Source organism: Hibiscus syriacus, unplaced genomic scaffold (genome assembly GCF_006381635.1).
Source record: "Hibiscus syriacus cultivar Baekdansim isolate YM2019G1 unplaced genomic scaffold, ASM638163v2 tig00110332_pilon, whole genome shotgun sequence".
Lineage (NCBI taxonomy): Eukaryota > Viridiplantae > Streptophyta > Magnoliopsida > Malvales > Malvaceae > Hibiscus > Hibiscus syriacus.
The window spans coordinates 5,768,092-5,791,751 of record NW_024062688.1 but is presented as its reverse complement, the minus strand read 5'-3'; the positions used below and the strand labels follow the sequence as shown (position 1 = coordinate 5,791,751).

At 33.2% G+C, this 23,660-nt stretch overlaps 3 protein-coding genes and 1 long non-coding RNA gene across 4 annotated transcripts; 2 read left to right on the top strand and 2 right to left on the bottom strand.

Moving 5' to 3' along the window:
- Positions 1–2,695: 2,695 nt before the first annotated feature.
- On the bottom strand, positions 2,696–12,268 carry LOC120119555 (heat stress transcription factor A-4a-like). The gene is made up of 3 exons (XM_039139371.1): positions 11,973–12,268; positions 10,928–11,883; positions 2,696–2,705 (listed from the first exon to the last, which is right to left on the bottom strand). The coding sequence occupies exons 1-2, from the start codon at positions 12,186–12,188 to the stop codon at positions 10,939–10,941; spliced, it is 1,161 nt and encodes a 386-aa protein (XP_038995302.1). The 5' UTR covers positions 12,189–12,268; the 3' UTR covers positions 2,696–2,705; positions 10,928–10,938.
- Positions 5,862–10,582, top strand: LOC120119557 (protein STICHEL-like 4). Its single transcript, XM_039139373.1, has 6 exons — positions 5,862–8,240; positions 8,366–8,585; positions 8,695–9,165; positions 9,407–10,034; positions 10,138–10,201; positions 10,312–10,582. The coding sequence occupies exons 1-6, from the start codon at positions 6,267–6,269 to the stop codon at positions 10,420–10,422; spliced, it is 3,468 nt and encodes a 1,155-aa protein (XP_038995304.1). The 5' UTR covers positions 5,862–6,266; the 3' UTR covers positions 10,423–10,582.
- A 246-nt stretch (positions 12,269–12,514) lies between the features above and the next one.
- Positions 12,515–12,886, bottom strand: LOC120119558. Its single transcript, XR_005515840.1, has 2 exons — positions 12,855–12,886; positions 12,515–12,624 (listed from the first exon to the last, which is right to left on the bottom strand). It is a non-coding gene; the product is annotated as an uncharacterized LOC120119558 (long non-coding RNA).
- A 7,459-nt stretch (positions 12,887–20,345) lies between these two features.
- LOC120119556 (BES1/BZR1 homolog protein 4-like) lies at positions 20,346–23,660 on the top strand. Its single transcript, XM_039139372.1, has 2 exons — positions 20,346–20,631; positions 22,750–23,660. Exons 1-2 carry the CDS (start codon positions 20,416–20,418, stop codon positions 23,461–23,463), a joined length of 930 nt encoding a protein of 309 aa, XP_038995303.1. The 5' UTR covers positions 20,346–20,415; the 3' UTR covers positions 23,464–23,660.

Below are 23,660 nucleotides of genomic sequence, written 5' to 3'. Positions count from 1 at the left end.
GGAAAAACCCGGGATAACCATGATGGGCGGGCGATATGACGAGTGTACCGGCCTACATCATCGTGTCCGAATCGTAGACCAGTGATTAAGCAGAACTCCTTCCGCCCAAAGCAAGTATACGCTGGTGGAAAATGAAACCATATCTCTTCCTCACCACGTTGTATACTGTCGGGTAGATTTGATGTCATGGTCTGAAGCCACAAATGGGTCAAATTAGCATCTCCACCCGGATGCTGTACTCTCAGCCATGGCCCGAAGCAGGTTTCCTCAAACAATTGTCTTTGAGCAGGTGAAAGCTTCTTTGCAATTGTAGTGGCCAGGCTGACTTTATTTCTCAAGGTCAATTGAGCCGAAAAAAATTTCTACAAAAACAATAAACATACCAAGTTAGATATACCAAAAACTACACTGTGAAGATATACCAAAAACAATAAACATAAAAAGTAGTAGTTTATTCTTGAAACTAAAATTTGCAACACTGTTTTGTCTTTTGGTTGAAATGAAAATCGCAACGAGAGAATCGCAACGCGAGATGACAATCGCAACGAGAGAATCGCAACGCGAAATGAAAATCGCAACGAGAGAATCGCAACGCGAAATGAAAATCGCAATGCGATTTTGGTTTCGCGTTGCGATTCTCTCGTTGCGATTTTCATTTCGCGTTGCGATTCTCTCGTTGCGACAGTCATTCTCTCGTTGCGATTTTCATTTATCTCGTTGCGACTCTTCTGCAAATTGAAACTTGAATGGATTGCATTACTTCAACCAAAAGACAGAACAAAGACAAAGACAAATACTAACTTGAAAATCGCAACGAGAGAATAGCAACGCGAAATGAAAATCGCAACGACAGAATCGTAACGCGAAATGAAATCTAAGTGAAATGGTTAATCTATTATTGAAATGACCAGTAAACTTATCATCAGTTTCAATATGAAAAACCTACAATAATGCAAACATTTCAAAATAAAATAAAAAAAAACTAACCCTCGGAGGTTGATTTTCCATTTCTGAATATTGTGAGGGATTTCTGACCGTGAATGGTTGTGAGGGATTTCGCCGGAGATGGGATGGAAATCTTCGGAGATGGGGACGGATTTCTTCGCCGTAGAGAGTGAGAGATGGAGATGGGACTGAGTTGTGATTTTAGGTTTTAGGTTATGAGTTGCGATTACGGGATTTTGTCTTAATATTCTTTTTGTAATTTGAAAATAAAATACGCGTAGCGATTATAATGGCGCTTTAAATATCGCGTTGCGATTTACGGATACGCGTTGCGATTTTATGTATTATCGTTGCGATTTACGGATACGCGTTGCGATATACGGATACGCATTGCGATTTACCCATACGCGTTGCGATTTACGGATACACGTTGCGATTTACGGATACGCGTTGCGATTTATGTGTTCGCGTTGCGATTTTCATATTCGCGTTGCGATTATGGAAAATCGCAATGCGAATTTGTACTATCGCATCGCGATTTTCAAGAATCGCGTTGCGATTTTGGAAACTGATTTGCGATTCTGGAAACTGATTTGCGATTCTGGGGATCGCGTTGCGATTTTTATTTCGCGTTGCGATTTTGTTGGTCATTTTGGCAAATCCAAAAAAAGTTGGTTAAAATCGTATATTATAATTTTTTTTTAGTCACTGAGGCGATTTTCTCTTTTCAAAAAGGGAAAAGGAAATAGAAAGGCCAAAGTGGCAGCTATTGGACAAATTCTTAAGGTCCTCTCTATACACTACACAAATAAATAAAAAGTGGGGTAGGTATAGTTCTCACCCTCTTAGCCATAATCGGGGGGACACACTAAAAAAAACAGTTAATACGGCGTCGTTTAATGCTATAGATTTATAACCTAGCTAATCTAGATGACAATTTTGGTTTTGGTCACAAGAAATTAGGTCCACTACAAATAACTATCTGAATTCTTTTGGGAAAAGGGTTGTTGAGGGGTTGAATACGAGTTTAATGCTAATCGGCTACTCATTTTAACGTAAACTTTCAATTCACATCTAATCTCGAATTCAAATTCTGGGCAACTATCCCTCTCCTATACTGTGCCATATAGCTGGAAGAAAACCCTAAAGGCCGCACAATGAGACGCTCATTATTAATATCTGTTCTGAGCTTGAAACTGATGGCACAACCTGCTGCAAATTATTCTTTCTCTGTGGAGCATTAATTAGGCAACAAAATGTTTAGGTGGTCCATCTGCTCTTGCACTTTATTTAATCCCTCGTTTCGACCATCCAAAGCAACTATCCACATGGAAATGGACTGACCTTGCCTGTGGTATGCACCCACTGTTTTCTAATCTATGTTTTTCTTCATAATATCTCGTTTAGGTTTTTGATCTAGATTACTCGACCAATGAATTAAATACGAATAATTATGTCAAAAAGAAGTTAACATCAATAATTAACCCTAGTAATAATATGGCCCCTAATGATATTACCTACTTATTTTCGACTTTAAATGTACATTGTTGGCTTTTCACCTTCTTGTTGTTTTGTCATAAATGAAGCTTTCGTATATGCAGATTCATGAATCAACTATTTGATAAAACAATGTATACTTTTTTGCATTATAGCATCCATATTTGTTTCGCCATTAATATTTGATTCTAAATTATGTAGACTACCATCTACAAAGGACATCAAGTCATATATAAATACAATTATGTCCCCCAAGAAATCATCTAATTATTTCTTAGGTTCCTGTTAATTTCAGAATCATGTAAATCAAATCTCACTCTTCATTTCTTTTCATTTAAATACTTCTTCGGTCGTTGATAATATTGAAATAGATTAAACTTGAACCACGCTACTTTGATTTATATATGGTTTTGGCCCTTTCAATTCTGGAATTAAACAAATTAGACTCAATCCCTCATATTTTAAATTGATAATTTAATAATTAAAGTTTGACCCTTAATTTACTATGATATATTTATCCCTAATATTTCATCCTGATATACGCTAGTAAAATTGAAAACTCGACGATGATTTTATCGGTATACAGAAAAATGCTGAGCTAAAAAATATATATCAAATACTAGTGGATATATAAATTATGCAATTGAGACATGATTTTATTTTTTATTTCACTGCTTGCGTATAAAATATTAGATAATTTATACGAGCGATTTTAGTGGACAGAGATATAATTATTATCTCTAAAAGTTCTAGGTTCGAGCACCAGCGAATGCAAGGTATTGGAGCATTCATTGTCAAATGGTTGAGAGTATTTATAACAGATACTACCACGTATAATCATCTTATAGTAACAAAAAATAGATAACCTATATTTTTATCGTTTAATTATAAGAAATTTTAATCTGATCGTCAATCTTTTAATTTAGTAATCAGACCACTTAATTATTTAAATAATACTAATTCATCTATATTTTGTTAGACAGAGGAGTCAATATAGTGCTTGACAAAATTAATACAATTATACATTTAATTTCATTGTTTACAAATTTTATCAATTTGATCTTGAATTTAAACATAATACCAAAAACAGCTCCTAATGTATATCAAAATGATCATTTTGACCATTATTTTTCTAGAACATTTTAACCCCTAGCATTTCACTTTGAAAGAGAGTTTATGGTTTTCACCTTTTACCCCTACACCCTTAGACCAATGATCTTTTACCCTACATCCGACAACTATCCAAAAACTAACTTCTCGTATTCAAAAAATGATGACGAACAATCATTGACCTGACTTTTCACCTTCTTGTTGGTTTTCCATAAGAAGAGCGGAAGCATTTTGTATCAAGCAAGCCAGATCAATGATTGTTCTATCATCATTTTTCGAAATGAGAAGTTAGTTTTTGGATAGTTGCCGAGTGTAGGGGTAAAAGGTCACAGGTTTAAGGGAGTTTGCGGTGGTGTTGATCATACGCGTGAATGCTGTGTGAGTTTCAGGTTTGGTACACTACTGAATTGGTTATCTAGCAGTGATGAGTAGAGTGTTGATTATGGTGCTGTAACAGTTTGTTTAAGTTGTTTTGGTGTACTTTTTTTTCTCCAATTAAGATTAGAGAGTTTTTTAACGAGGCCTCAATCTAAGTCGTATGTTTGTGTATGTTTGCTGTTGAAAAAAAACATACAAAACACTCATTTTTTTAAAAAAAAAGGCTCTCCCTATAGATGAAAAAAATTAGTTAACACATGATTAATTCTCCAAAATATGAGCCTTTTTTAAATTAAAATGAAACATTGAGGGCTAAAATGCCCAAGAAAAAAAATAAGGGACAAAGTAATTATTTTATCAATGTTAGAGACCTTTTACCCTAAAATGAAAAGTTGAGGTTAAAATGCTCCAAAAAAATAGGGGGTAAAATTACCATTTTGGTAAATATTGGGGGCTAATTTTGATATTATACCTTTAATTTAATCCTAAAATTTAATCTCTCATCATTATTTTGATTAATCTACGGTGATTATAAGTGATAATATATGTTTTAAAAAAATTTAATCATTTGACAATAAACGTTCAAATATTGAACAATCATTAGTGTTCTAAGAACCTATTAAGAGTAACAATTATCTTTTAACTACTGAAATCACTTGGTTTGTACTCATTGTTTAAATGTTACCGTCAAATATCAATTTAATCCTTATAATTTTTTTTGACAAAATTAAATCCTTAAAATTAAGTATTCACATATGTATAAAATAATTGTCATATATAAGAAAAGTAAGATTTGAAACATTAATTATTTCCTTTAAGAGAAAAGAAGTAATTTAATTTCAGAAAATAGACCGGTCCACTAAATCTTAATGGTTTTTCTTGTATCCTTAAAAAAATGACTTTTCTTGTAACCAAAAAAAAAAAAGTCATTTCTTACAACTATATCACACCTACCGTACAGAAAAAAGAATTCAACAAATTAGTTACTTTTTGGTCCCCCTTTTATAAAACACACATCGCCATCAAAATCTTCTACTGGATAATGGGGACCAAATAAAATAAAATCAAAAATATATTTTTTAAATATATATTAATATATAAAAATACAAATGAAATTGCATGTTGAAACAAATGGACACACCGTTTTTATAGGCACAAATCAATGTCCTGTCTTTAAGATGTGTCTCCGAGTTCCGGTCCGGAACATATTTACTCTTTTTCTTTCTATCTTTTGATATATTTTTTTCATATAATCTTCGATATTAGATTATAATCTTTCGCATTCTTTAGATTTATTAAATTTAATCATTTTATATTAACATTTTATCCGAAAAAACTTTTAAATTTGATTTTTATCATATATATAGCTTGTGTGATTTTTACTCCATATTGTATTGAGGTTTTTCTATTATATAAATTATATCGATTTTATTTTTGTTGATTATAATAATACTTATTCGAATATGATATATAACTTCATTATTATATAAATAACATTTCACTCGAATTTATCTAAAAAGATAATTATAATAAAAATATATAATACAATCAATAAAAACATAAGAGTTGAACTTGACATGACATAGATAATATTATTATGTGATATGTTATTATCAACTATTTTACTGGGATACCTAGAGTGAAATTAAACCATTCTTCATCTCTTTCTCTTACTGTTTTGACTGGGATTCTTTCATTTTTTTTACGACTGTCATTTTCTTCTAAAAGATAGAGCAAATGTATTGAGAAAACATGTGAAGTGAGGTGGCAAACAAACAACGAGAGAGATCTACGAAGGTGTTTTAATGATGGGAACGGTTCAGTTTTACTTTTTGGGATTTATCATATGAATGTAGTTCTTTTCTTAGCTTATTTTCTCTTTTTCGTGACGTTGAAATCATGGGGTTTTAGCTTCAGCTCCTTCGTCCCCCCCCCCCCAAATCAAAAGCTATGATTTTTGAGGGATTTAAAACTTGAAACTCGTGTTCTTTGCATGTTTCAAGCTCTGGGTTTTTTGCCTTCAATCTCATGCATTTGGTGTTAGATCCTGTCAGTACAAAAGAACTCCTTTTCAAGCTTGAATTTATTTGTTTTCAAGTTTTGCATGCTTTCTGTTTGAAGAAAGATCCGTGAGAGCTTCAGGTACGGTGTGGTTTAGCTTCGAACACATTTTAATTTCTGTTGAATAATTTAAGGGGGGAATGCGTGTGATTTTGGCGCGTTTTGTGTAGTCATAACTGATTAGATAGAGATTTGGGGTTTGCTAGATTTAATGAGTTCGATATGTTTTTGAGATTCTGGTTCCAAAAAATGGGAATCATAAATGCTTTTGAATCATGATCAGAGCTGTTAGTATAGATAGAGTACTAAAGGAGGAGGATAGTGATATTAGTGATCATCTACGGAATCATATTCATTTAACTAATTGTATTCACTTGAAGAACCATATGCATAAGCTTAGCCCTTTAATGTCTGACCGATCGCTCGTGAGGGACCTTATGGTTCTTCAACGCTCCCGGTCACTCAGGGATCCTTCTGCTAGTCCCCCTTGTTGCCATTTGCCTTCTGTTGCTGATTTTCTTTCGAAGAAGGATGGTTTTCGGGAGGGGAGAAGGTCTGTCAGTGTCGAGAGGCCGAGGAATGGGAGGAGGCGTTCGATAAGTTCACCGGTTTTAGCTAATTTTCAGACTTCGAAAGTTGCTCCGGGCGGAGAAGGTAGTGTTAGTGACCGTAGTAGTAAGAGTGGGGATAGAGATAGTAGAAGAATTAGGACTGCTATCTCGGGCGAAAATAATGAGCCTGCACCAGAGCAAGATGGTAAGTTTTTGTCTCCTGATGGGAGTAAAAACCGAAAGGGGAAGCAAACACAAGGGATTCGAACGAAGACTTTATCCGAGCAATTGAATGACCTCTCCTTGGATAGTGATGATGTAGCATCTTCCAATGTCCAGGTTTGTGGAAGGCATGAGAAACATCCTGGTGAGGAACGTGAAGTCAGCGTTCGTGGCTATTCAAGTGGGTTAAACAGGGTGCACAGACGCAAGTTTCAAAGGGCAAGAAGATCTCGGGCTGTTCCTCGAGAGGTTGGAGGTTGGAATGAGTTGTCTGTGGATTCTAATTCATTTGGTAAAAGTTCGACGCATCCCAAGTATGATACAGAAGATGAAGAAAACGTATATGATGCGCGAGATGTAACGAGGGCACCTAGAAATGGATGTGGGATCCCTTTAAATTGGTCGAGAATTCATCACAGGGGTAAAACTTTCCTTGACATTGCAGGAAGGAGTTTTTCCTGTGGTTTATCGGACTGTAGATTACGTAAACGTGGTGAAGGTTTCCATGGAAGAAATGCTCCAGAAATACCTGTGGAATCCGATCAGTCGAGCTCATCCACGAAATTCAACACAGAGGCACTGCCTCTTCTAATTGAGGCATCTGGATCTCAGAACAGCACAGACAAGGCTCGTTGGATGAATGACTATTCAGGAGAGTTAGGAATATTTTCCGATAATTTATTGAAGCGCAATGTTGATTCCGACCTTGTTTCCGAAGATAGATCCAGTGACCAAAGCAAGTTAGTTGGGAACCACCAGGGTAGGCACCAAAGTATCACACAAAAGTACATGCCAAGAACTTTTAGAGACCTTGTCGGACAAAATTTGGTATCACAAGCCCTTTCGAATGCCGTTACGAAACAGAAGGTCGGATTGATATATGTCTTCTATGGACCTCATGGAACAGGAAAATCTTCTTGTAGTTGGATATTTGCTCGAGCTTTGAATTGTCAGTCACTTGAACATCCCAAACCTTGCGGCTTTTGTGATTCTTGTATTTCAACTGACATGGGGAAGAATCGAAATATAAGGGAGGTTGGACCAGTCGGTAACTTTGACTTCGAGAGTATCATGGACCTTCTTGATAATATGAACATATCCAAGCTGCCTTCACAGTACCGAGTTTTCATATTTGATGACTGTGATACTTTATCCCCGGATTGTTGGAGTGCCATATCAAAGGTCATTGATCGATCTCCGAGGCGTGTGGTCCTTATTCTTGTATGTCCGAATCTTGATATTTTGCCTCATATAATCATGTCGAGGTGCCAGAAATTCTTTTTCCAGAAACTGAAGGATGCAGATATCATTTATACCCTGCAGTGGATTGCATCCAGAGAGAACATTGAAATCGAGAAAGATGCGCTTAAACTAATCACATCTCGATCTGACGGATCACTAAGGGATGCAGAGATGACACTTGAGCAGCTGAGTTTGCTTGGGCAAAAAATCTCTGTTCAGTTGGTTCAAGAACTGGTATGTTTTCGTAACCGAATTCGAATATCGCTATAATGAGGCAAAATAACGAAAGGAGCTAAGCATTTAAGTTGATTAGCTGATATTTCTATAATTGCTCTAAACTTTACGGATCTGATTCACAGGTTGGGCTTATCTCCGATGAAAAGCTCGTGGATCTTCTAGATCTAGCATTATCTGCAGACACGGTAAACACTGTAAAGAGTTTGAGGCTGATAATCGAAACTGGTGTGGAGCCTTTAGCTTTGATGTCACAGCTTGCTACTGTGATAACCGATATTCTTGCTAGCAGTTACGAGTTCACTAAAGGAAGGCATCGAAGGAAGTTCTTCCGAAGACAACCATGTGAGTCTTAAACGAGTACATTTCATATTATGTTTACATTTATATTAAGTAATTGCCTAAACCACCCGTTTCCTGTCGTGCTCCGGTAATAACTGTCTATCTGCTCCAGTGTCGAAAGAAGATATGGAGAAACTACGCCAAGCTTTGAAAACGTTATCTGAAGCGGAAAAACAGTTGAGGCTATCAAATGACAAACTAACATGGTTAACTGCCGCCTTGCTTCAGCTTGGTCCCAGTCAGCAATATATATTGCCAATTTCTTCCGCTGACACTAGCTCTCGTCATAGTCCGTTGCCTCAAAGTGATGCGGGTGGAACAGATATTCCCCGGGAACGTGGTGAGCTTGTTATGCAGCATGATAACACTAGAGGCTTGTCAATGAATGCCAGGTCGGAAAATCTCCCTGCTGGAAGTCCAGAGGAATTCAAAGCTGATACCATGAATGGCAGGCAGAAATTAGTCAAAAACCGTAAGAGAATCGAAGAAATCTGGTTGGAGGTGCTCGAGAATATTCAAGTTAATAGTCTAAAAGAGTTTTTGTTTAAAGAAGGAAAGCTGATATCGGTCAGCTTCGGTTTAGGTATGTCCTAGTGCGCATATTCTCGTTTTTGCATTATATCATAAGACTGATGCAGCATACATTTAGACTAGAAATGGTATCGTTTTTCGAATATTTCTTTTTGTCAGTGTCATTTTAGCTGACAAAATTAGAAATGGTATGATAATTTTACTCGATACAGTCAATAATGATATACTTTCTTTATGCTCGGTAATTATCGGAATCTCCTTCACCCTTTTGATTGACGTTTCTGTTTTTCCAGCCCCAACTGTACAGCTAATGTTCAGTTCGCATATGACCAGATCTAAAGCCGATGTATTTAGGGGGCATATTTCACAGGCATTCGAATCTGTTGTCGGTTCTCCCCTGACAATTGAAATTAGATGTGAAACAAACAAAGACGCCGCCCCAGCTGGCTTTCGTGGACTTCTCGTCTTACCATCTTCCAGGGATGGTCCATCTCCGGTGGTCATGAATCCGGAGTCCAATTCTCGAAATAGGATGCACGAGGTTGGTTCTGATGATACTAACAAAAGAGTTATGGGAGATAGAGATTCAGGAGTGCATGCGATATCTCCCGAAGCAGGAAGGGGTGGAATTGTCGAAATAGCAACTCCCCCAAGACAAGCCAATGACAATGAACATGATGATGAGGTAAAATCTAACATAAGAGGATCAAAGGTGGCTGACGCTGCAGCTTATCGGAAACCACCATTGGCATGCACCTCAGAGAGACAAAAACCCGGGGAACTAACTCCGAGTCAGAGCATTGTTAGAAGAAAAGTGCCCCTTGCACAGGTAATTCATCACGGAGAAGGATCTACACAGCTGAATGGGCGGCCGGAGCGCAAAGTGGTTTCCATTGCTGAAAAGCTCGAACAAGAGAACCTGTATGTATATCTGTTGCCATTCATTGTCTGCTATACTGTTATTTCGTATTGTTGATAACCTTCCATACAGGAACCTATGCAAATTCATATCTTTATATTTCAGGAAACTTGAACCAAGATCAAGAAGCTTGCTTTGCCTGAAAGCATCTCGAGTAACTCATCGGAAGGTATCTTATATCTAATCTTCTGAAGTTCGCATTATTCCAATGAACTATCGATTGTTCCAATCTTCTTAACTTCTTATTACGGTTTTAACATCGCTCGGTTATCTTTACAGCTCTCCCGCTTGAAGATAGGAACCCGAGGACCACATTCATTATTGAAGCTCGTCTCTTGCGGACATTGTCTTTCTTCTCCGACGATTTCAAACGGTCAGTGCACGAGTTAACTGAATTAGTATTACATTTGTAATTAGCTATTTTTCTCGCCATTTACGAGCCGTAAAATCGTTTTCCTCGAATAAATGTTCAACTTCTTTGGAATGAGAAAATGCAGGCAGGGAACTAATTGATATTCTAGCCATAGTTTTATTGAGATATCATGTTCATGCAATCATCAATCTTGTTGGGCTGTTAGGAGCGCCGGATGCGTGTTATTCTGATGTATAACATATTCATATATTTTTGTTATTTCGCAAATGCAAAATGGCAACAAATAAAAAGATCACTGTATTGAAGCCTAAAATGAAATAGGCATATGAATAACTATAGCTGTATAGTACCTAAAGCTATGGCCGTACTCTATATTTTCACATCAATCTATGATACTTATGTATAATACATCTGAAATCCGGGCAAGAAAGTATTAGTGTCTGACACGTGTATTCGACATATAAGAACACAAACACACAAAACATCATACTCGTATCCTATAGTCGTAACCGAGTCCAAAACATCGAGGCATATCAAGTACTCTCAGCAGGAGTAAGATGCCCCATCTGTTCTGTAAGGCTATTGACGTTCTTCATGTTCCACCAAAATCTGCCGTGATTGGAATCTTTTCCTTCAGACTGACCATCCCGAGTATCGGTTGAACCTGGATGTTCGGTCAAAAATTGTTCCCAGAATACATCATTAACCCCAGCCGGTGCAGGTTGTTCCTTTGCTGTAAGAGGCTCAGAGGCAACCGCAGTTGCGGGCTCGGAGTTCATGTCAATTGGAGAGGATGTTACTAGAGCATCGATGTTAAGTTGCCTGCAAGTTATGGATGGGCTTTCCAGACAACTTGTTAATTCATCCAGGTTCAAACTAAGTTGAATGTTAGTTCGATCGAAATTGTGCACAGCATTCTCCCAAAACACCATGGATGAGTCTAATTGTTCAAGTGGCTGCTCAATGTGGAACAATGATGTGTTATCTGGATTTTCTCCTGTGGTAAGGGAATTTCCTGTCGGATTGTCTTCAACCTCAGATTCATCGTATAAGTAAGCAATGCTTGGAAGTCTTCTCTTTCTGTCATTATCCTCGAATTTTAGAGTTGGACCAATGGGAAACCCTGGTTTCTGCAAGGCTCGAGCCACAGAAGACACCATTACATGCTGCCGCCGCTCCATAGTTCGCATACGCTCCCTCAAAACCCGCATTTGCATCTTGAATCCTTGCCGCTCCTGCTCATGCCTCTCTAACTCTAAAATGAGCGAATTCTTTTCATTCTTAAGTCTCTCGATCTCATCCCTCAAACTCTGTCTCTCTGAATCTGTTATCGGAGAAGCTCCTTGACCTAGAAGATTCTGCATCGAATGGCTATGAACCGGTTTCCTTCTATGTATGTTCTTCAAAAGATTAGGCTGACCTCTTATAAAATCCTCGTTTGCAAACTCCCACTGATCGGGATCGATTTTCCTGAAACCCTGTCGAAATATGGAAACAAATTCAATTCAAGACGCAGCAATAAGCAAACAGGAAAGGTAAACATATGAAAAAGTTGATCAATGCTCACATATGTATTAAGTTGTCTGATAAAGCTAGAAAAGTTGTTGTGCTTGAAGAATCTCGGAAGCAAATCCCTCGCGAATTCCAGCGGATTCCACACAACAAAACTTCTATTACTTGCACTCCAAGACACGATAGAATCCGTCGAACGATCATCCACCATCTCATACGTCTTCGTAAGGAACGGAGGGAGAGAACTCGAGCTACTCGGAGCATCATCCATACTGAAAAATTCCTCTATATGTACACCTAAAACACCCTAACCTCAATCCCCAGCAAGCACATATCAACCAACCCCAATAATCCACCTGAAACTCGAACTCGGATACCTTAACAGACTAATTTCCTCACTCGAAACATCGACCTCAATCATAAGAACAAACCATTGAAGATCTAATAACTAGCAGCCACTAATTCACCCGAAACACAAGCTCGTTAAGAGACTAATTTCCTCACTCGAAAATCGACCTCAATCATAAGAACAAACCATTGAAGATCAAATAACTAGCCACCCCTAATTCAGGACTGAACTTCCCAAAGACTACAAGTTTCAATCTAGCTAGCTAAAAAATCCCTAAAAACTCAATCAAAATCCCATATTTCTCCTCTAAATTTCAATGAAAGCAAAAACCCTTTTGTCTTCCAATTGTTTCCGGAAACTGTGTTGCATTGAAATCGAGGCCAAACATTAAAAACTATAAAAATGAAAAGAAAATGAACTCCTTGATTCTTTTTACGAGCTGGAAACTATCAATTCTAGAACCATAACTGTAACTTTCTTGATTTTCCCAGAAAACAAATGGAAATGGAAAATTTGAAGCAAAAACAACAACAGAAATATGAAAATTGATGAAATGATTCAAAAGCAGTAGTTGAGTTATTGTTTTACCTCAGAGAGGCAGAGACTACGATATATATATATATATATAAGAAAACAATAAGAATTTTCAGAGAACAGGATGAAGATGATGATGACCCACAATTCGAAACCGATAAAATAATTTTATTTTTTTGGAAATTTGACGCTTTTTTTTAAATAACTCCTTTTTTCTCTCAAAATTATGGTTCGAGAATATTTCGGGGTTTCTTGGAACCGCGTAGGAGTAGAAAAAGTTGGAGATTTTCTACGATTCTGTAGTATACTTTTCGGTGTAGAATATATCGAAAATTTACATTAGTTTATGATTTTATCCCTCTTAGCTCTAACATGTTAAACTTAAAATTTAATATCTTTAATCGTATGTAATTAATAATAATTTTATATATTAACACTCAAATAAATACTCAAAATTAGTTTCTTTAAATAAAAAATTACACCATTATTGAAAACCATCGGTAATGTTATCAATTTAGACACACATAATATTAAAGAAATTGAACAAGTATATTTGACTAATTAATCAAGTTATTCATCTTTGCTATACCATATTTTTATGGGTAAGTATTAGGAGTATTCTCCTTACTTTCCTTAAGGTGCTCCCTTCCTCTTCCACCTTAGGTAGAATTAGAATTATCTAGAATTTGTCAAAAAATTAAAAATTATTTTATTTTATTATTAAAATTAAGTAATTAAATTTTAATTTTAATATGTAAAATGATTAAAATCATAATTGATAATTAAACATCAAATTATTAAATTGTGTAAATTGATTCTATATTATTGGAGATGATAACGAGATGAATTGGATCATGTTCTTAGTTAATATGATCCAAGAGTATATTTTGAACTTAACTCTATTCGAGTGTACGGAAATTTCATCTAATTTGAAACCCATACTTGATTTTAAAGTGAAAACTCGTTTCACACTGACTCAAATATGAAAAGTTGTTCTTTTTTGGACAAAATACGAGTATACTTAAAAAAAACTATAATAAGTGATATTATATTAATTATCTCTAAACATGTAAACAAATTTATATCAAATTGAGTAAAATAATGTCCTAAACTCAAAATCGATCACATTCAACCTTATCTTTTACAAAATTTGACACAATACAAACTTATTTAAGAAAAAACTCAATGTTATAATTAAGTTAAAATTTAGTGGGATGAGGCACTAGGTCCCTTAAGTAAGGTCAATGATTCGAATCCTGACGTTTGCGAATGGAGCAAGCTGGATTTGTAGGGTCGCCCTCGTCTCTGCAGTACCCGATCTGGATTAGTCGATCAATAGATCGAATACCAATGATTAATTCAAAAAAATCTATTAATTTCGGAGTCGAATTAACATCCTTGTATATAACTAGCATAATCAATAATGGTATTATAAATTTGAACAAAAAAAATACATTTAAGGGTATATAAAAATAATATAAATTTTAGACTAAAATAATGACGTGGGCGTTGACTGGAAGAGTAATTTGTTTCAATAGAGAGAGAAAGATATGACTTGAGACAATGACATGTAAACATAAGAATTCTGTCTTAATGTTGGGTTGATGACATGGGTGCTTAGGTGAGAAAACCTCTAGAAATTTTAGAAAAAGAAAAGTTAAATTTATTTTATTTTTGGATTAGTGTCTTAACTAATTTTTATTTGATTTTTAATTAGTTTGTTTTAACACATAATTTATTATTAGTCGCAACTTGATATTTCTGAATTTTTTTTTAAATAATGTAGTTCAAGTGATAATATATGAATAATTATATTATAATATTTAATTTACTAAATATTACAAAAGTAATTGTAAGAAAATATAATAACTATCCCGATAATTAGATTAAAACTTTATTAAAATGTTTAAAATTTCGAAAACAATATTTTTAGTAGTTAATAAAATAAATGCAACGTTGAAGTTATCGTGTTCTCGAACTGAGTCTGATTAAATTGCATTTAACATTTAAAGCGAATTTTCCACTTGAGATTTTATTAATACCGGGTTTAATTAATTCTTACAATTTCTCATTCCAAATCTAATCATCATCGTATACGTCATATTCATACGGTACGATACAATAATGTCGAAATTAAGCTAGGATCATTTTGTCCTTGTTTTTAAAATATTTTAATTCATAATGTTTTATTGTTAGGGTAAAAATGTCTCATCTGAATAGGAGTAGTTATTTAACAAATTATTAACATTTCAAAATATGAGTTTTTATTTTAAAATAAAATGTTGGGATACCTAGTGACGAAACTTGGTAATAAAATTCATGGGATAGAATTTTAAATTAAAATTTTCAAAAATTTTGAAGGGTTCACTTTACATTTTCTAAAAAATTTAGGGTATAATTATAATTTTTGAAATTTTGAGAGACTTAATGAGAATTTTTAAAAATTATGGGAGGGATTTAATTAAGAATATTAAAAAATTAAAAATAATATAGATTTCTAAAAATTTGGGAACCAAATTAAATATTTTTATTTTAAAGGTCTAAACTTTAATTTTTCAAATTTTTGGGGCATGACCCTACTAGTCTCTATTACCTACCAAAATGCACCAAAAAGAATAAAAGTACACATGATTATTCAATCAAACGTTAAGTGTATTTTTATTTTAAAATAAAATGTTAAGGGTCAAGATGATCTCAACAAAATGAAGATCGAAAGTAAAATTTTAATAAATGCTGGAAGTTAATTTTGATCTTATTTTAAGATATATTTAATTAAAATTAACTTATATATCATGCAATGAATTTATGGATAAATTATATGTTTAATATTTAAATTATTATTTTAAATTTTTTTTTAAAAAATATATTTAATGTTATATTTTAGTTTTATTTTAATCTATTATGTTAAAAATTGAATGATACAATTTATCTTAAATTTATTTAATAAAATAAAATGTTAATTTTTTATTTCAATTATTTTTTCTTGAAATAATAATTTTAATTCTTTAAATTAGATGTTTAAATTTCAGTGTTATGACACATTTATTAGAAAGTACATGATTTGAAAGCTTAGTGATTGGGATCATACTTTCCACGGCACAATGGCAGAGATGTCATTGTCCCCTTGATTGAATGCAAAAACTTTGGGGATTCATTAACAAAATAGTCATATATATGAGTTGACCTCTAAAATCACTAGGCGGAAATGGCCCTAAATAACATTTGGGCATTCATTTAGTCGATGGTGGATATTTGAAGGCTATGTAAAGCCCATACAAACCTTTTTTGGGTTCTTTGATGAATTCATTTCATAGGCCTAAACTTTGGGTCAAGCAAATACTTTGTTGGTATAATACTTAGGGGCGGTTTGAGAATGCTCGTGGAAGTCATTTTGGTCCAAAATTTAGTTTGAAACGTAAAAGTATTCCCAAACAACTTATTTGCAGTTAAAAGTTTCACCTTTGAAACGTAATTATTGACTTAAATCAAAAAGCTAGAAAAACAATACTTTTGCGTTGAACAAACTCGTATGGAGAAACATTTTCAAACGCTACGAATCACATGACTCACATATGAGGAAGACCACCAGCATAGATGGTGTATGGTTTTCTAATTTGGGTTTTGGAAATTTAACCAAACATTCGGACAAGGAGAGAAATAAAATTGTTTGACGATGACAACGATAAAAAAAAGTTGCTTGATGGTGATGATGATATACGACAATTAGGGTTTATATTTAAGAGAAGGAAAAACAAAGAAATATTTTTGAAAATTGATTGGATTAGATCAAATTATGTCGATAATAAATTTTAAAACGAGTAGAGGAGAGTGCTCTAAATATCAAGATGAATAGAGTAGATTAATTTTTTGGTCAAGATCTAGGCTACTTAAAACTTAACCCATGCTTATCCCTAATGGTAAAGCATTCATATAATCCAACAGATCTGGATTTGAATCTCACAATGTCATGTTTATTTCCTTTGATTTCCACCAATAATATAATCTTTAATAGGAAACACTGTCAACTATCAAGCAAATAAAGGATTTGACTCAATGGTTAGTGCTTTTAATCCCATTCTTCCTCAAGTTTGATCTATTTGTTTCCACTTTGATTTCTTAAATTTTCTTTCAATTAGATGATAACATTAAAATCAAGATTAAATTAATAATTTGTAAAATTAGAAAAAATCAAATGTATAATTATACAATCCATAAATAGGTTTATAACATAAAAATTTATATTTATATTCATAAACACAATTAATAGGCTATTAAAATGGTACCTAAAATTTTTAGGGTAAACTACACGTTTAGTATGCAAGCTATCATTTTTATTCTATTTTAGCACCTAAACTTTAATTTTCTCAAAATTATACCTAATATTTACTTTTTCTTTCATTTTAGTACTCACATTTTAAAATTCAAACATTTTTATGGGTAAATTACATCATTCATCACTTAATTATATTCTCTATCATATTTTGGTCTTTGAATTTTATTTTTTAATTTAATCGCTTAACTTTCAAATTATTCATATTTTAATCACTCTAACTTATTTTATTAATATTTTATATGAGGTTACATCTTTTAATTATTATTTTATTAATATATGATTAAAGTAAAATAAAAAAAAAGGAAGGGAGGAGTTGGAGAGGCTAATAAAAGTGAGGTCGTGAAGGTAAGGTGAGCAGTTTGTGATTTAGGGTTTGAAGTATAATTTTTAGGTTTGGATATATTTTTATTTTTAATTATATAAATATGAAATAATAATAATAATAAAATTCCATGTTATAAAAGTATTAATGAAATAAATTAGAGTGATTAAAACAAGAGCAATTTGAAAGTTGAGTAGTTAAATTGATTTTTTTTTTTAAAATTTTAGTGATCAAAATAAAAGTGAGAAGATAGTTGAGAGGCAAACGATATAATTTATCCATAAAAATGACATGAACATCAATTTAAGTTTTTAACATCGTGTTACTAAAATAAATACAATGTAAATGTTAAATAAATATTTTTAAAATAAAAACTTTGGTACTAAACATGTAACTAACATAAAATTTTATTTTCTAAAATAATTCTCATTTTTATCGTATAGGATAAACACACCGCTAACAGCAACACCTTTTGAAAAGATTTTCTCAAGGAAATATCTTTACTTACACGATATGTTACATGGACTTGTTTCTCTAATGTTGATGTTTTCCAATACCTGCTGCTTTAGTAAAGACATTTTCTTGAATAATATTTTTTCAAAAGATATTATTACGGAGATGCATTTTCGTTCTATGTGATAGAAATAAATGTCATTATGAGAATAAATAATTTTTTATGTTAATTTAGTATAAAAAGAATTATATATATATATATATATATATATATATATATATATATTATTTAATAATTTAGCCCAATTAATATGAGATTGATGATCAATCCCTAATAGGACGAAGATATAAAGCAAAGCCTGAAAGTTGCAAGCGTAGGGAGTAGCCTCGTGGGTGGCCAGCATATCGTGCATCACGTGACCCCACCGGTTTTGGCATAAATAATTAAATATAAAATGCTACATTTAAAAAATGTCAATTTTTTTTATTCATTCTTTATGCTCTAATTTGAAATTTGATCCATATGTCTTAATTTAAAAATAAATTGATCCATATTTTTATAATTTCATTGTTTATTAACTTATATAGTTAATAATATACATCGATATTTTTTTATTAATATGGGATAAGTGTAAGTGATATATATTTAAAGATAATTTTCAACCATTAAAATTGAGCATTCATATCCCTAATATTTATAATGTTTATACCCGGACTCTAAAAATATAACAATTTTTTATCACTAAGGTCGTTTGTTTCGTGCAATATACATCAATATTTAAAATAATTCATAATTAATTAGTTAAATCAATCGATGACATTATAAAAATAAGGAGAAAAAATCTATCAGATTAAAATTGAAAAGAGTTAATATTTAATTAAACATAATATATATACCAAGATATAACCTCATAACTAGCACGAACCAAACGATCTCAATGGTAAAAGGATTGTTGTTGTTCTTTGAGGTTCCGAATTCGAGCACAGAAAATACTAGGGGTGTAAACGTTCAATATCAAACAATAGAGAATTATCTATGAACAAATAATACACTTAGCATAGATTAATAAAAAAAACTTAATAAATAATTCAAGTAAATTTAAACTAACTATAGAATCATACATAATTTACACAAGATGAAAATCGAATCAAGGCCTTAAGAACAACCATTATTTTTAAATTATAAAAAAATTATATGTTAAATTAATTATAAAATAACTAAAAAAATTCAATTCAAATAACCATTATTTTTAAATTTATATTTATGAATCATAACTCATCAAAACACTATAATATATAAAAAAAATTGTCATTTGAATTTTATTATGAGTCCCAAGGTGTATATAAAATAAAACGTAATGTCAATTTTTTGTAGGTTTACACAAATGGTCACTTTATCTCTTTTTTTGAAACATTTTATTCATCTAATGTTTCAATTTTTGGTTAAAACAGACAATGTTAAATGAAAATTATTAGTTGACTAATGGTCAACACATATTGTTAACGTGAAATTTTTATATGTGATCAATTGTTGATGTGATATGTTTTATATCACTAAAATAATTAGATGATATGTATCATGTTTACCAAAATAATGACGTGATGTGTCACCAACGATGAACTCAGGATTTTATGTTAGTGGGGTGAACTTGAACTTATAAAATTTCAAGATGATGAACTTGAAGTTATAAAATTCTATGAAGGCGAAAACAAATTTTTAATAGAAAATACATAAAAAAAATCTAAAATATAGTGATTTTGAATTTTTAGGGGGAAGATTGCTCCTAGCCTCCCTCGTCTAGATCCATCATTGTGTGTCACGTTTCCTAGAATAATAATGTAATATGTGTCACAACATTCAAAACAATAACGTGACATGTATCATATTAACAAAATGATAATATAATATCATGTCAATAATTGAACACGTGTAAAAATATCATGTCAATAATATATGTTAATCATTAATTAACTAATAATTTTAACTAACATAGATTATTTTGATAAAATCAAAACGTTAGGACAAAGTATTCAAAAACTGACAATTTATACAAATGTCTAAAATAATTCTATAATCATACTTAAGAGAAGCCTAAAAAAATTGGTTAGAGCTTACGAAAAGGTTTTCTTGGGAGGCCAAACCGTTTTTGTCTTTAAAACGGTATTGCGTTCTTCATTGTGAATTTGAGATGCCTTTCTGAAAAGCCCAAACACGTGCTCCCCTCGTGATCCCTTTATTTAAATCTAAAATTTAATATTTATTTTGTAATGTAAAATATGTTTAATACTTAGAATGATTATTTTAAAATATTTTAGTGACCATTTTATATTTTAGCTCACCAGTCACACCCTTTTCCCGCACCTCCATCATTCTAACACCACTTTTACCCTTTATTTCAGTTTGTTTCTCGAGAAAATAATAATACTAACAATTATAAGAATTACCAACTCAGCGAACTAAAAGAGAAAATTTTGACGTCGTCGTCGTTGTTTTACTGAAAAGAATCATGACGTCAGGTACGAGAATGCCGACGTGGAAGGAGAGGGAGAACAACAAACGGAGAGAACGGCGGAGGCGAGCGATCGCGGCGAAGATCTTCGCCGGTCTACGGATGTACGGTAACTACAAACTCTCGAAGCACTGCGACAACAACGAGGTCTTGAAAGCTCTGTGCAACGAAGCCGGTTGGACCGTTGAAGAAGATGGAACCACTTACAAAAAGGTACACAAAATTTCGATCTTATGATTTCTGATCAATCGATTTATTACTACCCAACGGTTGAAGTTTCATTTAAAATATGTGATTACGTGAGAAATCACAAAAGCGCTAAGGTCGTCGAAGATTCGACGATAATACACTTCGTCGATCGACGGTAGCATTTCCGGAAAGGTAGTTTCGTCATTTCACGGACGCTATCCATCTCCTAGTTTGAAACTTTTCACTATGCTTTAGTGTAAGCCGTCAAAATTCTAGTTGGAATAATTAAGGTTACTTTGGTAATTTCGATCCAAAGGTTAATTTACTTTTTACCACTCAAATTTCCCGGGATTATTGGCTTCGCGATGCATTTTTAACCAGATGGGTTAAATTATGGTTTTGGTCCGCGTATTATTCTCAAATTTGAGATTTCCCGGGATTATTGGCTTCGCAATGCTTTTTAACTAGTTTGCTCAAAATCTGATCTTGGTCCATCCACTATTTCAATTTAGTAATTTAGTTACACATTATATATTTTTTATAACTTAGTCATTTTATATCACTTTTGTAATGTCATGAGTTAGTCTAAATAATTAACATTGTTAGCTATTTTAATTAAAATGATGATACCAATTTTTTTTAAATCAACACTTATTCCAACAAAAATAATCATATCACAATAATGAGTTGGAACTGATGTTTATAAGAAAAATCTCAAGCCAGCATTTTAATCGTAATAGTTAAAGGTATTAACGATTTAGATTAATCAAGGATGTTATAAAATAGGAGATCAGATTATGTTAGATTGAAATATATGGATTAAATCTTAAATTTGAGTATAATAGAGAGATCTAAATTATATTTTGACCAATATGTTTTAGTGAGAGAGAAAGGGGGACATCAAATCCTTGGATTCCTCCAGCTTTTATGATGAGATTATGTTACACATTTTTAATGTTAAATTTTACATTAAAAATAAACATGTTGGACGTAGGTGATAATATGATTTGAATTTGATGATTTTTTATTTGAGATTATACATTATTTTTAAAACAATCGAGCTTGGATCATGTCAGATATTGTAAAGGGTTAAGGCTAGTTGAGTTTAAGATGAAAATTTGTGACTCAATCATAATAGTATTATAATTTTTTTATATTTTTAAAAATAATTATTATAAATATTTGTTTAATTTGATTTTTATTTTATCGAATAATTTTTATTTATTTATATAAAATTGGATCCAATATGAATTTTTAATCTAAAATTCAAATCAGATAGATTCTCTTTTAATAAGAATTGAATGAAATCTAATTTAAATGAAAAATATTTATTTGTTAAATCAAATCGAATTAATCAAAAATCCTTTTAACCCCACAGATTGTGGTACCTAGTTGAACGAGGCAGCGTGTTGGCAAATGAAATATTATGCTTTATGTAAACGCCGTTGTCTTTGACATTAGATTTTTGGGTAATGCCTATTTTAGGTTAATGTATTATATTTTAATGATTTTTTTAAATTTGTGATGTTTTAAAAATTAAAATTCTTTTATTAAATTTATTAAACTGTTATGAAATAATTATTTGTGATAATATAATAATAATAATAAAATTTGATAAATTTAATGCTTTTTGTAATTTTTGAAGACTAGTGACAAAATATTATTTGAATATAAATTTGATAAAGTATTATATTTGAATGTATTTTATCGTGGATCCCTTTTTCTCTTTTAATCAAAGTTTGTTTGTCGGGTTGCAATGACTACGTTTGCCCCCATTATTGCTTTTGGTCCATCAAATGTGTCCCCATAGAAACCAAAATGACTCATGTGATGTTTGAAAAAAGGAGGACCGGTTAGATTCTAATTATGCCAAATTTGATTTCTTGTTTCATAATTCATCAATGCCTTGTTTTACCTTGTCTTTTTTTTAAAGCCTATTGGTAGAGGCATTTTCGAATCAGGGCCGTTTTTCAGGGACGAAGTCAGAAATTTTTAGGAGCTGCAATGCAGTTTTACCATTGTATGACTAAACCTGCTCCTCCTGGCGTTGTCCCTGCTGTTGAGTTAGCTACTATGTGCATGAACATACTTGTGTTGGATGTATATCTGTATCCGATGTGTTTTTTTTCTCGTTTTCTGCAGGGATGCAAACCAGTGGATCGCATGGACATTGTGGGAGGTTCGGCATCGGTTAGTGCATGTTCATCGTATTACCCGAGTCCCGGCTCGTCTTCCTTCCCGAGTCCAGCTTCATCGCATTACCGAGCCAATGGCAATAGCAAGGCTGATGCCAATTCCTTAATCCCATGGTTGAAAAACCTTTCATCGGCTTCGTCTAAGCTTGCTCACCATCTCTACTTTGCCGGTGGGTCGATAAGTGCTCCGGTCACCCCACCATTGAGCTCCCCGACTTCCCGAACTCCTCGAACAAGAAATGACTGGGACGAAACAACAGCCGGCTCAGCTCGGACCAGGCAGCGGCATTGTTACCTTCCCTCATCGACTCCACCTAGTCCTAACCATCAGGCTTTTCTTGATCCAGGGTGGCTTTCTAGTGGACCAACATCCCCTACCTTTAGCCTCGTCTCTCGAAACCCGTTTGGGTTTAAAGACGAGTCTTTATCGGCCGGAGGTTCACGAATGTGGACTCCGGGACAAAGTGGCACATGCTCACCAGCACTGCCAGCTAGTGTCGATCAAACATCGGACGTTCCGATGTCCGATGCGATCGCTGCTGAGTTCGCCTTTAGGAATCACGCGACAGGGTTAGTGAAACCTTGGGAAGGAGAAAAGATCCACGAAGAATGTGTAGCTGATGATCTTGAGCTTACACTCGGAAATTCAAAAACTAGGTAACGTTGTCATTCCGAAATCTAAGATTTCGCATTCCAATCGGCAACATCATCGAGTTCGAAACCGCATCCCCACACCGCCATCTCTCCACTCGAGCTAAAGAGAAACAGATGATCAAGTTACATATAGCTCATAGCTGTGTATTTCCCCCTTGAAGGGCAGTCCATTCACTCATTTCATATTTGTTTGAAAGTGATTTA

Coding starts and splice junctions, on each gene's coding strand:
- LOC120119555 (XM_039139371.1), bottom strand. CDS start 12,188: ATGGATGATGCTCCGAGTAGCTCGAGTTCTCTCCCTCCGTTCCTTACG. Junction 11,884..11,972: donor TCAGACAACTTAATACATAT/GTGAGCATTGAT, acceptor ATATTTCGACAG/GGTTTCAGGAAAATCGATCC.
- LOC120119556 (XM_039139372.1), top strand. CDS start 20,416: ATGACGTCAGGTACGAGAATGCCGACGTGGAAGGAGAGGGAGAACAAC. Junction 20,632..22,749: donor ATGGAACCACTTACAAAAAG/GTACACAAAATT, acceptor CGTTTTCTGCAG/GGATGCAAACCAGTGGATCG.
- LOC120119557 (XM_039139373.1), top strand. CDS start 6,267: ATGATCAGAGCTGTTAGTATAGATAGAGTACTAAAGGAGGAGGATAGT. Junction 8,241..8,365: donor TTCAGTTGGTTCAAGAACTG/GTATGTTTTCGT, acceptor TCTGATTCACAG/GTTGGGCTTATCTCCGATGA. Junction 9,166..9,406: donor ATCGGTCAGCTTCGGTTTAG/GTATGTCCTAGT, acceptor CTGTTTTTCCAG/CCCCAACTGTACAGCTAATG.